This window comes from Indicator indicator, unplaced genomic scaffold (genome assembly GCF_027791375.1).
Source record: "Indicator indicator isolate 239-I01 unplaced genomic scaffold, UM_Iind_1.1 iindUn_scaffold_86, whole genome shotgun sequence".
In the NCBI taxonomy this organism is placed as follows: Eukaryota; Metazoa; Chordata; class Aves; order Piciformes; family Indicatoridae; genus Indicator; species Indicator indicator.
The window spans coordinates 117,729-130,486 of NW_026539207.1; the positions used below are offsets into that span (position 1 = coordinate 117,729).

Here is a 12,758-nt window from a genome sequence, read left to right on the forward strand (position 1 = left end):
GCCATTTCCCCCGAGCGAATTCCAGCCGTGATTCACACCCCCCCTCCCTTCCCCTGCTGCTCTGTGCACCGACCCAACGGTGTCACATCGACCCCCCCCCCTCAAGCCAGGACACAGGGCTGAGGTTGTGGGTTTTAATCACAACCTCGTTCAAAAGCCAAGATTTTCCTGGAATTCCAGCTTTGCTCCGTGCCTGGGATAACAGAGTTCTGCCCCAGCCCGGCCAATAAATCCACAGCCAGCTGCCTGATGGTGTTTAATGGTCTGGGTTGTCCTGTTCTGCTCTTAAACATCACTCCTGGTCCTCCTCCACCTCTTTTTGCCTGATATCTGTGGGTGATGGTTTGGTTTTGTTTTGTTTTGTTTTGTTTTTTTATTCCTAGACCCAGAGGAAGGAGGAATCCCCTGGGATGAGCTAAAATCCATGTCGTGTGTAAGGGAAAACCAGCAAATGGAGATGGAAAACTCACCCCCCCGCCCCCCACCTCCCTCTTCCCAGCCGATTTCTGCTCACTTCTCCCTGCCCCTTGCTCAGTCCCCTCTCTGCCACCCAGCCCCTGAAGCACCAAATCTGCTTCACCCTTTTGCACACAGACACCCCCAAAACTGGACACCCCCCCTCCATGCTCTGAGCCAAACACCCTCCACAGGGAGCAGCCAAAGTGGCTCCAATGCAGAGGAGCCAAAAAAGGAGAAAAAAAAAAAAAAGGGGGGGGGGGGGGGGGGAAGTCCAGGCAAGCCCTGATCTGCTCTACTCCAGCAAAACCAGGCTGCTGGGGTTGGGGGGGAGGGATCCAAATCCTGGGATGTGGGAGCAGCAGGGAGCAGGATAGGTCCTCCTCGGTGGATGTGCACTGTGGGATCATGGATGTTGTACTCCAGGATCGTGATCACCCCTGGATCCCATGTCCCAGGGTCACAATCATCCCTAGAATTCCTGTTGCAAGGTCATGGTCACCCTTGGATTGCATGTCCCAGGGTTATGATCATGCCTAGATCCCATGTCCCAGGATCACAAATGGCCCTGGATCCCATGTCCCAGGGTCATGATCCCCCTTGATCCTATGTCCCAGGGCCACAATCCCCCCTGGATCTCCTGTCCAGGCCTCAGCCCTGTCTTTGGGAAGGGAAAGGCTACAAATGGGTTCAGAAAGATGGGGGGAAAAAATCCAGAGTGTGCCTGGAAAATGAAAGTTTATCCCTGCCCGGAATTTGGAGCTGCTGGGAGCAGTTGGGGATGGAGCTTTAACTCAAGGAAGGGCCCTGGGCATTTCCTGTAGCTGGGAGACACTGGGAGCGCTGAGAGGGGAGGAGCAGGGGGCTCCCCCTACAGCCCCTGCCCTGAGGATGGGATTGAGAGGGGGCTGGGGGAAGCGGGGGGGGGGGGGAGGGGGGGTTTTCTTCTCCAGTCCGACCCACTCGGGAAAGGAAGCTTGGGGCTGGGGCTGGTGGAAATTGGGATTAGAGGGTTAAGGAAGGGGATGGAGGACACACGTGACTGGCTGTGGAGTTGGGGAAGTGGGATGGGGGGGGAGGGGGGGTACGGGGGTGGAGGGGGGCTTGAGCGATCCCTCCCTTCCCATCCCCACCAGCCACCCCCCCCTCCTCCCCAGGCCCCCGCACAAAATCCGCCCCCCCTCCGCCACCTCCCCTTGCCCGTTCCATCCAACCTGCGGCATGGAGGCACCGGGCTGCCCGACCTTCCCCCCTCCTCACCGGGCCGGACCCCTCCCGGGGCTCCCCCGTTCTCCCACCGCATTCACCGGGACTCCACCGGGACTCCCTTCCCAGTACCCGCCGCCGCTCAGCCCCCGCCCGGCTCGCTGTCCACCGGACAAGGCAGAGCCTCGGTACTTGGGGGTCACCAGCCCGGGCCCCGTCGCCCTGCCCGTCCATGCGAAGCCGTTCTGCCCGCCCGGGGCTGCAGGTACGGGGAGAGCGGCGGGTGGAGGGGCGGGACACCGGGGCTGCCGACCCTCTCGACCTCTCCGCGCTCCCTTCTGTTTCACTTCCCTCTTCTCCACCACCACCCGGGGGCCTGATCCTGCCGCTGCCCTCCGAGAAGGGATCTCCCCGCCAGCCCTGATCCCCCTCTCGACCGTACTATCGCCGACACACTTCACGGAGGCGGCCGCTGTCGCGATATGGCCCCGTCGGAGCAGAGTCCGTCAGGGCATCCCCCGACGGGAGCCGGCCCGGTGCTGCTGTGTGTCGGGCAGCCGTGACTGTGTCGCGACGGAGACCGAAGTCTCCAAGGTCGTTCTCGAAACGGGGTTAGAGGCAGATACTCGGTCCCGCTGCCACGACGGCGGGGACCGGCCCAGGCTGACGAGCGGCGATGACTGCCGGGGATGGAGCTCGTTACCGGCACCGGGGAACGGACCCGTCGCTCAGAGGAGGCTGGAGAAGCGAGTCCGGCCGCCGCTGCCCGAGACGGGGCCTCACCGGGCAAGGACCAGAGAGAGCTACCGGCGCTGTGGCCGCACGGACAGGCCCGGGGCTCCGGTCCCGGGCAGCACCGAGAGTTTCCGACCGGGATTTACAGAGCTCGGAGCTCCCCGGTGCACGGTTCTGAGGGTGCAAAGTTCCCGGTTCCCTCGGAGCATGGCCCCCGGGGTCCAGTGCTCCCCGTTGTGGGGTTTCAGCACTCCCGGTTCCCCAGTGCACCGTTCTGGCGGCCCCAGCACTCCCAGTTCTCGGGGTTCCAGCATTCCCGGTTCCCCGGTGCATGGCTCTGGGCATGCAGAGCTCCCGGTTCCCGGGCATCTAGCATTCCCGGTTTCCCCCGTGCAGAGCTCCCGGCTCCCGGGGATGCAGAGCTTCAGCGCTCCGAGGTCACATCGTTCCCCGGTGCCCTGCCGCAGGGTTTGCAGAGCACAGAGCTCCTCGGTGCACGGCTCCGGGACTCGACTGATCCCGGTGCACGGCTCTGGAAGGGTTCAGCGCTCCGGAGCTCCAACCCTCCCAGTTCCCCGGTGCACGGCTCCAGAGTCCTCCGACGCTGCCGGTTCCCCGGTGCACAGCCCTAGAGGTTCAGCGCTCCCGATCCCCTGGTTCACAGCGCCGGGGGATGCAGAGCTCGGTGCCTCCCGGGACATCGATACCCGGCTCCCGGGGGGCTCCACACCGGATCCCTCGGGTCTCTCCCAATCGCTTCCACCGACCGAGCAACACCCGCCGCTCACCTCGCACTTTCCCTCCCAGTTAGGACCGTCGGGGGCTCTGGCCGGGGCTCCCCGGCCTCATCCCATCCCTCCGAGGCTCCCCGATCGCAAGGGCCTTTTATCCCCCCCCACCCCCCTAAAGCTTTTCACTTTAATATAAGAAGAAAAAGGCAGCGCCGTGGGCTAATGGGAACCAGGTGGGGCCCAGCGAAGCTGCCCCACTCCCAGTTCGGGGGGAACAGGTAGGAAAAGCCCCGAAGGTAGCAGGGACACCGGCTCGGCCCGCTCCATCCTTCTTACCTGCTCCCGGTGCGGCGGGGGGGATGTGTGTGTGTGATGCTGCCATTCCCGGTGGTTGGGGATCTCTCCCCCAGTTCCTTTCGGTGCCCCCATCCCTTCCTTCTTAGTTTTCCCTTTCCCTTCCCGGTTAACCCAGGAATTTTACAGCTGTTCCCCAGCTGCCTCCTTCCCCCAGCGCCGCCAAATCTTTCCGGGGGTGTCAGTTTAGGAAGGATTTAGTAACGGAGGTGGGGAAAAAAAAAAAACAACAACAACCCAAACAAAACAAAACAAAAAAGGATTTTTCTATCTTCTCTTTTTTTTTCCCCCATCCTCTTTGTCCGTGTTTATTTAGCTACACACCCGGATCCTGTACCCTTCCTGACTTTTCCTTCTTTTTTGGGCTAAGAATTTGTCTCCCACGCCGAAGCCCGCGGCTCGCTGGCTTAAAAAGAAAAAAATAGGTGGGGGTGGGGGGAGAAAAACCCCGAATCTGATGAATTTCTTTTTGGTTTTTGTTTTTTTTTTTTTTTTTTGCCTTATTTTTGATCACATTTGGGTTTGTCGGGTTTTGGTTTTGGGGTGGTTTTTTTTTTTTATTGTTATGTTTTTTGCTTTCCCTTCACTCTTTGGTCAGAATTATGTGTTCACGTTAAATCCCCCGGGCCCGGCGGCTTTGAGCCCTTTGGAGGACAAAGCGGGAAGGAAACAGCAATTCGGCCTCATCCCTTCAACCATTCCCCAGCACCAGGCTCGTACCCAGGTCTGTACCAAGAGGAATCACAACCCCCCCGCCCCCAGACACCCCCCCACCCCGTGCCCCCAGATTCCATTTTCCCATTAATTCAAAGCAGCTGGATTGTGGCTCTTGGCTGTGCCGTATCCCCCCCCCCCGCCCTCCCACCCCCACCCCCAAACTGCCTTCATTAGGGAAAAATCAAAAACGAAAGTCGGGAAAAGGCAGCGGCAGGAGCGGCTTTGGGGGGGGCGGGGAGGGCACAAACCCCCTGGTGGGTTCACAGGGTTGGGGACCCTGCTCCCCTGCTCGGCTGGGATGTGATAGGGAATGGTCTGGGAAGGAGGATCCGTCCCAATGGAGCCATTTCCTCCCCCTCGCTGGCCCCGAGAGCTGCGCCGTGCCCAAGGTCAAGCTGTGGGCCTGATCCTGCCCCTCCGAAGGGAGCAGTGGGCTCCACCTGCAGCAAGCCCAAATCTTTGGGGCTGGTGCTTAAAGTGGGGCTCAAACCAGGGCTAAACTCAAGCATCTTTCAGGTTGTCTCCTTCCTGAGTAATGTCCCTGCGTTCCCTCCCTGTCCCCTAAGCTGGTCCCTTCTTTGATTCCCCTTTCACCACATCAGCTCCTCAGGGTCCCAGCAGCCCCCAGCTGGAGTCACTGAGCTCTGTGTGTCCCTGCTTGGGGACAAACAACCCTGCTGGGAGAAAAGAGATGACCTCTGAAATGTGTGGCAGTGGCTTATCTCCTTGAACCCTTTCAACAGACAGCCCAGAGACATCCCAGCAGTGAGAGGAAGGGGGGTGGGGGGGAGGAACCCCCAAATTTCTTGCTCTGGCTCCTGCAGGGAGGTGGGGACAGGGAGACTTTGAGTAAAAGGAGGAGGGGGTTTGATTTTCTCTCCTTTCCAAATGGGTTGCTGAGAGTCCCAGAGGCAGGGAAATGCCAGCAGAGGGACAGGCAAAGCCTCCCCTTGAGCTGAGTTCAGACATGGGGAGGTGAATAAAAGCCCAGTGCTGGGGCAAACTGGGCTTACTGGTGGAGCTGATGCCTCTGCTGTGGGGGCTGCTGAGCAGGGTGGAGGCTCAGCCCCTGCTGGAAGGGAGCAGGAGCAGAGGGACAAGGAGCTGAGTAAATCCTTGAGCACCCTGTGCTGCCCTTCTCTGCTCCTCCTCACCCAGCCCTCAGGAGCAGCATCTAAGAGGATCTCTGAGTGGGACCCTCAGCCATGGGTCTCTGAGCACACACTGGTGAGGTCACATCTTGAGTCCTGGGGTCAGTCTTGGGCTCCTCACTCCAAGAAGGACATTGAAGGGCTGGGGAAGGGCAAGAAAGCTGGGGAAGGGTCTGGAGAAGAGGGCTGGGGAGGAGCAGCTGAGGGAGCTGGGGGTGCTCAGCCTGGAGAAGAGGAGGCTGAGGGAGACCTCATTGCTCTCTGCAGCTCCTGAGAGCAGGCTGGAGGAAGGGTGGGGCTCTGCTCCCAAGGAACAAGTGACAGAATGAGAGGAATCAGCCTCAAGCTGCCCCAGGGGAGGTTCAGGTTGGCCATGAGGAACAATTTCTGCCCCTTGAGAGTTGTCAAGGCCTGGCCCAGGCTGCCCAGGGCAGTGTTGGAGTCCCCATCCCTGGAGGGATTTCAGAGCCCTGGAGCTGGTGGTGCCCTGGCAGTGCTGGGTTGGACTTGATGGTCTGAAAGCTCTTTTCCAACTCAAACCATTCTGTGACTCTCTGCCATCCCCGGGAGGTTGTTGCCTGCCCACGGCTCCCCTACTGAGCAGGGATTTTGCCCTCCTGGGGATGGGTTGGACCTGCTGCCTGCCTGTGCCCAGCTCTTTCCTCCTGGGATTGGACCTCAACATCTCTCTGGGGTGACCGAGAGCAGGCAGGGCTGGGAGGGGAGGGCTGGGGCTGCCGGCTGGGCGAGCTCTCGGCTTCATTAGCACAATTAGCACCATTAACGCCATTAACACCCTCCCATCTTGTGCCTGCCCCCCTGCCAGGCAGCGAGAAGGGATGCAAAGGAACGTACCAGGCGGTGCCCGCAGCCTGCAGAGCCCCCATGAAAGCCTCAGAGGAACCGAGGTGCCTTCTGGCAGCACCCAGCCTCCGGGAACGGGGGTTGCCCGAGCTGCCCGAGCCCCTGGGCAAGAGCAAGAAGAGGAGGAACAGGACGACCTTCAGCACCTTCCAGCTGGAGGAGCTGGAGAAGGTCTTCCAGAAGACTCACTACCCTGATGTCTATGCCCGAGAGCAGCTGGCACTGAGGACAGACCTGACCGAAGCCAGGGTGCAGGTATGGGCACGGGGCCCTGGCACACACAGGAATGGGCATGGCCACCCCGGGTTGGTGCTGGGCAGAGGTGAGGGATGTTTTTTAACTCTCCTCTGTGGGGTGATGCCCAGTTAGAGGCTGGGGTTCCCAGGGTTATGCTGAGCCCCAGAGGGGAGATCCCAGCCCAGGTGCCCACTTGACCCACCCCCCACAGGGTGCAGAAACCATTTGCCTCTCTGAGCTCTCTCCACTTCTCCCCTTGTCCCCTCTGCAGCACCCAAAGGGTCAGGAAAAGCCAAAATTTGGGAGGTCAATGCCAACCTCCTCCCCTCTTTCCCCCCAGCACCTCCTTAATATGATTCCCCCCTCCCCCCAACACATTCATCATTTCCAGCCTCCCTCCCCACCTCACCCCCACAACCCAGCTCCCTCCAGCCCAGGACCAGCAGCAATGGAGCTGCCATCCCAGGACAGGGGTCCCCAGGGGTTCAGGATGGATTGAGAGGTGGGGTGGGAGGGCAGGATGAGGCCCTCCCTCAGCCCCCCCCCACCCAGCTCTGCATCACTCTTGCGTCAGGCCAGTGAGCTCCTTCCAGAGGCATCTCCAGCTCCTTCCAGAGGCATCTCCATGTGGTTTGAGGCTCCCAGTGAGGAGAGGGGGGTGGAGGAGGCACCCAAGAGGGAGAAAAGCAAAGGCAGGATGGCAATGGGTGCTGGGTCCTTCAAGCCACCCAGTCCTGGCTGCTGCCCTCCCCACGGGGCAGGAGACAGGGACAAGGCAGAGGCAGGGGATGTGCGCCCTGAGCCTGCAGCCACCACAGCCTCTGAGCCCCAGTTTGAGATGGATTTAGATGAATTTGCCCAGAACCAGGAGAGTCCTGTGGTGAGCACCCCAGCACCACGTCCTCCTCTCCAAGAGGTGCTGCTGGAGCCTTCACCATCCCAACTCCAGTCCCAGCCCCATCCAGGGGACATGCAGGAGGGTCCTTGTGACCTCTAGGAGATGCTGCTGGAGCTGTCACCACCCCCCAACTCCAGTCCCATCCCACCCAGCAGCATCCAGGGGTCATGCAGGGTCCCTGTGACCTATGGGAGATGCTCCTGGAGCTGTCACCACCCCAACTCCAGCTCCAGCCCCAGCCCCAGCCCCATCTAGAGGACATGCAGGAGGGTTCTTGTGACCTCTGGGAGATGCTGCTGGAGCTGTCACAGCCAACTCCAGCCCCAGCCCCATCTAGAGGACATGCAGGAGGGTCCTTGTGACCCCTGGGAGATGCTCCTGGAGCATCCCCACCTCCAGCCCGATCCCACAGATGGTTCCTCATGACCACACAGGACCCAAAGAACCTCAATCCGCATCAAAACTTGGGACAAATGAGGCCCAGAAGGTGATGGGAGAGAAGAGGGTGCCTGGAGCAGGGCTGCTTCTGCTCCCGGAGGGATAAGGAAGATTTCTGCCCCTCCTGGCAGAGGGAAAAGCCTGGAGAGCTCAGAGCTGGAGCTCACCAGGAGCCCAGCAGCTCCTCGGGGGTTCTTTTCCTGCTGGGCAGAGGGCTGGGGAGGTGGGAGGGGGAGAGTTGGAAGGGTCTCACCCAGGGGTTGGGGGAGGGGGGGGGGGCAGTGGGTCCCTGCACCTCAGCCCCCTCCCTCCCTGCTCCCCCAGGTCTGGTTCCAGAACCGCAGAGCCAAGTGGCGCAAACGAGAACGCTTCGGGAAAATCCAGGAGGTGAGAGGTGCCCCAGGGGCTGCCTGCCCCCCACCCTCTGCTGTCTGCCCCCACCCCCACCCCTCCCCGTGCCAGGGCAAAGCTCCCAGCACCCAAGGACCCTCAGCACCTCTTCTTTTTGCCCCTCCTGTGCCCCCTCACCCCCCCTGGGAAAAGCAGGGATGGAAAAGGGGGAAAGCAGCAGCAGCAGCAGCTCATGTGGACACCTGGGGGGTGAGGGTGGTTTGTCTGTCATCCCCCCCCTCCAAACTCTGGGGCAGGTTTTGGGGTGCTCCCCTCCAAGAAACCTCTTTAGCTGCCCTCTTTTTCTCTTCAGACACAGCCCCAGTGCCCAAAGCTCCCACAGGCATCTTGGGGGAGGGAAGGAGGGGTGGGGGGAAAGATTTGAACCAGGATTCAACCCCCCATGAGCAACTAGAAATAGATCTGGGGTAGGGAGGAAGGAGGGAGGCAAAGAAGGGGTGAGGGGGGTCCAAGGGGAGTGGGGTGAGGGGGAGACAAAATGGGAGGTAGGAGGCTAAGGAGGAGCCAAAGGGAGTGGGGTAGGAGGGATCCAAATGTTGGGGAAGGGGAGAAGGGGGTGAAGAGGATCCAAGGGAGGGGTGTGAGGAGGTGAGTGGGATCCAAACGGGGCAGGGAGGGGGAATTAGTAGGATCCATAGGTGAGGGGCATCCAAATGGGGGGAGGTGTGAGGGGGAATCCAAGGGGAGGATGAGGAAGGAGATGAAAGGAGAGGGGTGTGAAGGGGTGAGTGGGATCCAAACTGGGGGGTGGGAGAAGGATCCAAAGGGAGTGGGGTGAGGGGGAGTCCAAACTGGGAGGTGGGGGTGATGGAGGATCCAAGGCAAGAGGGATCCAAAGTGGGGGGGGGGGGAGGGGAAAGAGGGGGGAGAAGGTGATGGAGATCCAAGTGGAGGAGGATGAGGAGGATCCAAGGAAGGGGGCGAGGAGGGGGCATGAGTAGGACCCAAGGTGGGGAGGTAAGGAGGATCCAAGGAGAAGTGAGAAGGCTCCAAGATGGGGAGGTGAGGAGGATCCAAGGGAAAGTGAGAAGGATCCAAGTGGGGAGGTGAGGAGGATCCAAGGGAGGTGAGAAGGATCCCGGGTGGGGAGGTGAGGAGGATCCAAGGGGAGGTGGGATGCCATGGTCCCCACCTTCAGCTGACCCCCCGCCCCCCACTTCACCTTGGGGTTGATTCTGATCCTTTTCTTTCCAGCTGCAGCACAACCTGTGGCCAAGCCCCGGCCCCGGCAGCCCCGGGGGGCTCCTGCCGGCCGAGAGCATCCCCACCCCCTGCATGTCTCCCTACCCCTCCCCTCACAGCAACCTCACCAGCTTCATGGGCATCCCCTCTTCCCCCGGCCCCCATCCGGCCATCAACAGCCTCTACTCCCTGCACAGCCTCCCCGCCCCGGCCCTGGGCACCCACCACTTCGAGACCCCCCCCGAACACGACTACAAACCTCCCACCTTGGTGCCCCTGAGGGTGAAGGGCAAAGAGGCCACCAGCAGCCTGCTGAATTGGGCTACGTGATCCACCCCCTCCCCTGCCCCCTCCCCCTCCCCAGGGAGGGACACAGACCATTGTCACCCCCCCGAGCATGCCCTGCTGCCCTCCCCCCCCCCCCCCCCATCCCCAAAGCACCAAAAGGTTTGGGAGCAGCTGGGTAGGGTCACCCTTAACCCCCTCCTCAGTGCACCCCAAGCTTTTCCTGCATCCCAGCCATGGGTCCTGGTCTCATTCTGGGTGGGTCAAAGGAGGACTCCTTGGCTTTGGAGGGGTGGAAAGTGATCACCCCCAAATCCAGTCTGCCCCAGCAGGGGTGGCAGTGGCAGCTTGGGACCCCCCCCCCCCCCCCAAAACCAGGCACCTCCAGCGAGTGGATTCCCATGGGGCTGCCCCCAATCCTTCCCCCCCAGCCTGCACCCCTAAATGCCCAACCTGGGGGGCACCAGCCTCAGGTATGGCTGAAGAGGAGGGGGAGGGGGGGGGGGGTGTTCCATGGCAGCATCATGGCAGGGGGGTACCAGGTGATTTTGGGGGGAGGGCTCCCCCTCCCCAGCTGAAATGTGATGACTCCCCCACCACCACCAAGTGCAGCCATCAGTGGTAGAAATTGGGGTCCTCAGAGGTAGAAGTTGTGGTCTCCAGTGGTAGAAATTGGGGTCCTCATTGGTAGAAGCTGGGGTCTCACAGGAACCCCCCCCTTCACCATAACATCTCCAGCCACTGAGATCCCCCCCCTCCCCCTCCAACATCTCCAACCAGTGACCTCCCACCCCGACCACCACCTCTCCAGCCACTGGGACCCCCCCACCACCACCACCACAACCTCTCCAGCCACTGGGACCCCACCACCACCACCACCACCACCACCACAACCTCTCCAGACACTGGGACCCCACTACCCCCCCAACATCTGCAAAGTGACATCCCCCCCCCATCTCCAGCCTATGGAACCCCCACCACCATCACAACATCTCCACCCACTGGGACCCCCACCAAGATCACATCTCCACCCACTGGGACCCCTCCTCTCCCCCCAACATCTCCAACCAGTGACCCCCACCCCCACCACAGCACCTCCAACCACTGGGACCCTTCCACCACAGGCAAAGGACCCAAGGTCAGGAGCAGGACCTCCCCTTGCTCCTGCCCACCCCAGGAGCAGGTGATGCCACGATGACCACCCCCATGCCACCCTCCCCTAGGGTTCCCAACTTGCCCCCAGCTTGATGCTGAGGTGGGGGCAACCTCAGTTGGGTACCACAGATGCCATTCCCCAAGGCACCCAACCTGCTGATCCACCCCAAACCAACCTCCCAAAGCAGCCAGAAGCAGCCCAACAAGCCCTGGGAGGATGTTCCCCACCCTCTGGGCTCAACATCCATGCCCATGGTGGGTGCCCACCCCTGCCTGGGACCTCTCCTGCCCTGGTTCTCCCTCTTCCCACCAGGAAGAGGTGGGGGTGGATTTTGTTCCCTTTTTTTTTTTTTTTTTTTTTTTTTTTTTTTTTTTTAAAGCAATAAAGCTCAGTTTCAAGAAGTTCTTCCCTGCTCAGCCCAGCTGGGAACGTTTGGGAGTGAGGTGTGATGGAGACAGCCTGGCTTGGCTCACACCTCAGCCACCAGTATCCCACCAGCCTGCACCTCTGGGGGTGCAAGGAAAGCACCCAGTGGGTGCTGCTCAATGGGGGATGAGGTCAGGGTGCAGCATTAAGGACCCTGGAAGGATTGCTGGGCTCTGGCTTGAGGTCCCCTCGTAGCCATGATGAGAGACAGGATGGGCCCCACAGCTCAGCTCCTGGACTGGGGGCTGGGCAAAGGCAGGCAACCAGTGAGGGAGAATGATGGAATTGGTTGGGTTGGAGGTGACCTTTAAGATTATGGAGTTCAACCATTGACCCAGCACTGCCAGGGCACCCCCAAACCATGCCCTCAGCACCACAGCTCCACACCTGTGAAACCTCTCCAGGGGTGGGGACTCCAACACTGCCCTGGGCAGCCTGGGCCAGGCCTGGACAACACTTTTGGGGAAGAAATTGCTCCTCAGGGCCAACCTGAACCTTCCCTAGGGGCAACTTGAGGTCCTACCACTTGTTCCTTGGGAGAAGAAACCAACCTCAACCTGGCTCCAACCTCCTCTCAGGGAGCTGTAGAGAGCAATGAGGTCTCCCCGCAGCCTCCTCCAGACTGAACACCCTCAGCTGCTCCTCTCCAGACCCTTCCCCAGTTCTGTTGCCCTTCTCTGGCCCTGCTCCAGCCTCTCAAAGTCCTCCTTGGAGTGAGGGACCCAAAACTAAACCCAGGATTCAAGCTGTGGCCTCCCCAGTGCCCAGTCCAGGGGCACACTCCCTGCCCTGCTCCTGCTGCCCACACTGTCTGACCCAAGCCTGGATGCTGGTGGCCTTCTTGGCCAGCTGGGCACTCCCTGGTTCATCTCCAGGCGCTGCTGAGGGATGGGGACAGAGGGGACAAGGGACACAGACGCAGCCGAGGCGCTCAGCTCAGCTCTCAGCATGGATCTTTGTGTACAGCTCGCCCACGCCACCCAGCGGAGCAAAGGGGAACTGCAGCCTCCAGCCCTTCCCCTGCTGCTCCAGCCCCCCCCCCCAGCACCCCCGGGGCCCTCTCACCGTGTCCCCAGGTGGGGGCCGGGGGGGACAAACCGCTTGGCTGCCACAGCAGCTCCGAAAGTTCCCTCCACCCTGTTTTGTTCCGCTCCCCCTTCTCCCTCCCAGCTTGGGGGGGAGGGGGGCAGGAGGAGGGTGAGGGTGGTGCCACCTCCATCAACCAGGGGGCACACACAGGTCCCCAACCACCCAACAGGAGACTTCCAGGTGGCTGTGGCCACCCACCAAGGCTTCACCCTCAGCTCAGGCACAGCCTGGCAGGAAGCAAGAGGGGGGCAAGGGCAGCGTCCCGAGGGGCAAGGGCAGCGTCCGAGGGACAATGACTGTGTCTGAGGGACAAGGGCAGTGTCTGAACCAGTACCCCACATCTCCAAGCTTCTCCCCAAGCCCACCCCAGCAGGGCAGCCACCACAGCCCCTTCCCAAAGCATCCCCCTCCTGCCACCTCCC

The 12,758-nt window shown here is 61.1% G+C and overlaps 1 protein-coding gene across 1 annotated transcript; it reads left to right on the forward strand.

Moving 5' to 3' along the window:
• Nucleotides 1–1,677: 1,677 nt before the first annotated feature.
• LOC128980252 (homeobox protein aristaless-like 3) lies at nucleotides 1,678–9,710 on the forward strand. Its single transcript, XM_054398713.1, has 4 exons — nucleotides 1,678–1,927; nucleotides 6,177–6,469; nucleotides 8,112–8,174; nucleotides 9,393–9,710. The coding sequence occupies exons 1-4, from the start codon at nucleotides 1,678–1,680 to the stop codon at nucleotides 9,708–9,710; spliced, it is 924 nt and encodes a 307-aa protein (XP_054254688.1).
• The last annotated feature ends 3,048 nt before the right edge of the window (nucleotides 9,711–12,758 follow it).

What these genes read in the sequence shown, in the direction of transcription:
- LOC128980252 (XM_054398713.1), top strand. Translation starts at nt 1,678, where the DNA reads ATGGAGGCACCGGGCTGCCCGACCTTCCCCCCTCCTCACCGGGCCGGA. An exon ending in CTGCCCGCCCGGGGCTGCAG is followed by an intron (nt 1,928 to 6,176) that starts GTACGGGGAGAG and finishes CCCCCCTGCCAG; the next exon opens with GCAGCGAGAAGGGATGCAAA. An exon ending in GCTTCGGGAAAATCCAGGAG is followed by an intron (nt 8,175 to 9,392) that starts GTGAGAGGTGCC and finishes TTTTCTTTCCAG; the next exon opens with CTGCAGCACAACCTGTGGCC.